The 1647-nt window shown below is 40.6% G+C and overlaps 1 protein-coding gene across 1 annotated transcript; it reads left to right on the forward strand.

Moving 5' to 3' along the window:
• Nucleotides 1–462: 462 nt before the first annotated feature.
• On the forward strand, nt 463–1625 carry SARC_15631 (hypothetical protein; the record flags this gene model as incomplete). The annotated part of the gene is made up of 3 exons (XM_014290253.1): nt 463–561; nt 1024–1148; nt 1466–1625. Coding segments are annotated over exons 1-3 (303 nt in total), but the record flags the coding sequence as incomplete, so codon positions are not given.
• Between the last annotated feature and the right edge of the window lie 22 nt (nt 1626–1647).

Genomic DNA, 1647 nt, shown 5'->3' on the forward strand with positions numbered 1-1647 from the left:
AAAATTAATGTCTGCTTGTGCCTAAAATTGTTACCTAATTTTGCATGCGATCGTAACCCGAAACCTTCCCGAGGTCCACACATGTACTACGCATTTCCATGCACGAACATACTTTCTGGGAACTATTAAGCTCATGCTAAAACATCAAAATCCATGTTATCCGCCAACCGCACCGAAATGGAAGTGCGTGTGTTTGACTGTATATGAAAGCTCCGTTGCACATCTGCACAGATATTGGGATGACTGCAGCAATGCCGCGTGTGATTGCCTGCTTGTATGTGGGGCTTCCACCTAGGTTGTCCGCTTTTGCCTTTTGCAGACCCAAGCTTGTATCCATAGTATTTCGGAATTGCTCGTAAATATACATATTCTATTTTTGAGTATAGGTTAACAAATACATATGATTTATATACTGATACCAATGCATGTATGTAAGCCTCATTTGTTCTCGCCTCGTTGTTCAGGAAATTGGGATGTTCTAAATTGAAGAATCGGTTGCGAGAATTGGCGCAGACTGAAATCAGTGGGGTAGGACATGAACCAATGAAATTGGCTCAGAAGGTATTGGTTTTAGCATCGACATGTCGTTTCGCATTTTGAGTGTGTGCAATTGTAGTTGAATAAAAACAAATATGTGTTTCTTTCCACGTTTATATATACATACAAACAATTCAACGTATTTTGTATCGGTGGTTGAACTATTTATCACCTCGATTTACAATGAGTTAGAGTACTTGGGGGGCTTTTCGAGTTTGATTCCTCTCTTTAAGAACTTTTTGGGCGGAGTTCGTTCCAAAATTTTGTATAGGTTGAGCTTATATTTAGACTACACATTATATTGACATGGTAGGTCTATCTGCTCCCAAGATGTAAAAACACAGACTACATAATTTGGGCGGTGAGCCCCTACATTTGCGATTCAATCATACATTAATTTCTATCGTTTACTACCCTAACTTTATATAGCGCCAAACAAGGTTTTAACTTCGCTTGGGGGTTTTTTTGGTTTTCTTTTTTGCATAGGTTTTGATGAATATGCGTGCGGTGCTGATGGAGGCGCAGAAACTCAAACCAACTGAGCGTCACTACGTTGTCGCGGACATTCTGTTTCTCATCGCTAATACGGAGACATACTTCACAAAGAACGAGTATGTCATATTATTATATTGTAGTGGTGATCAGAAGCAGTGCTAAGCTTCCGTGAATCGCTGCCGATGGCATAGGTATTATAGAGGGTAATTCGGCCGGAATGGTGAAGTGTGGTAGATGCTTGCCACACAAAGCGTGTGTTTAAAACCACGGCCTGATTTCTAAGCTAGATATCTTAATATTCATTCTATGGCTGTTGTACCAATCCTATGGACCTGGAATGGGTGTGTCGATTTCCGATCTATACTGGTCGCCAATTTCCAAACAGTTTACATTTCTGAACCTCATGCCTTCATTCTTCTTCTATTATCAACAGATATAAAAACATAGTATCGGATACAGTCGAGATCACTGCTGCAGATGTGGGGGCAGTATCACGCCCTAAGCAGCCCATTAAGGGTAAAAAATACAACAATCAGCACATCTGGGGACAGCTACATTTCTGGGATAGGCAAACCATCAATGAACCAGATCAGGTGCGTATTGTCGTAAAATATA

The sequence above is a fragment of the Sphaeroforma arctica genome (genome assembly GCF_001186125.1).
Source record: "Sphaeroforma arctica JP610 unplaced genomic scaffold supercont1.6464, whole genome shotgun sequence".
In the NCBI taxonomy this organism is placed as follows: Eukaryota; class Ichthyosporea; order Ichthyophonida; genus Sphaeroforma; species Sphaeroforma arctica.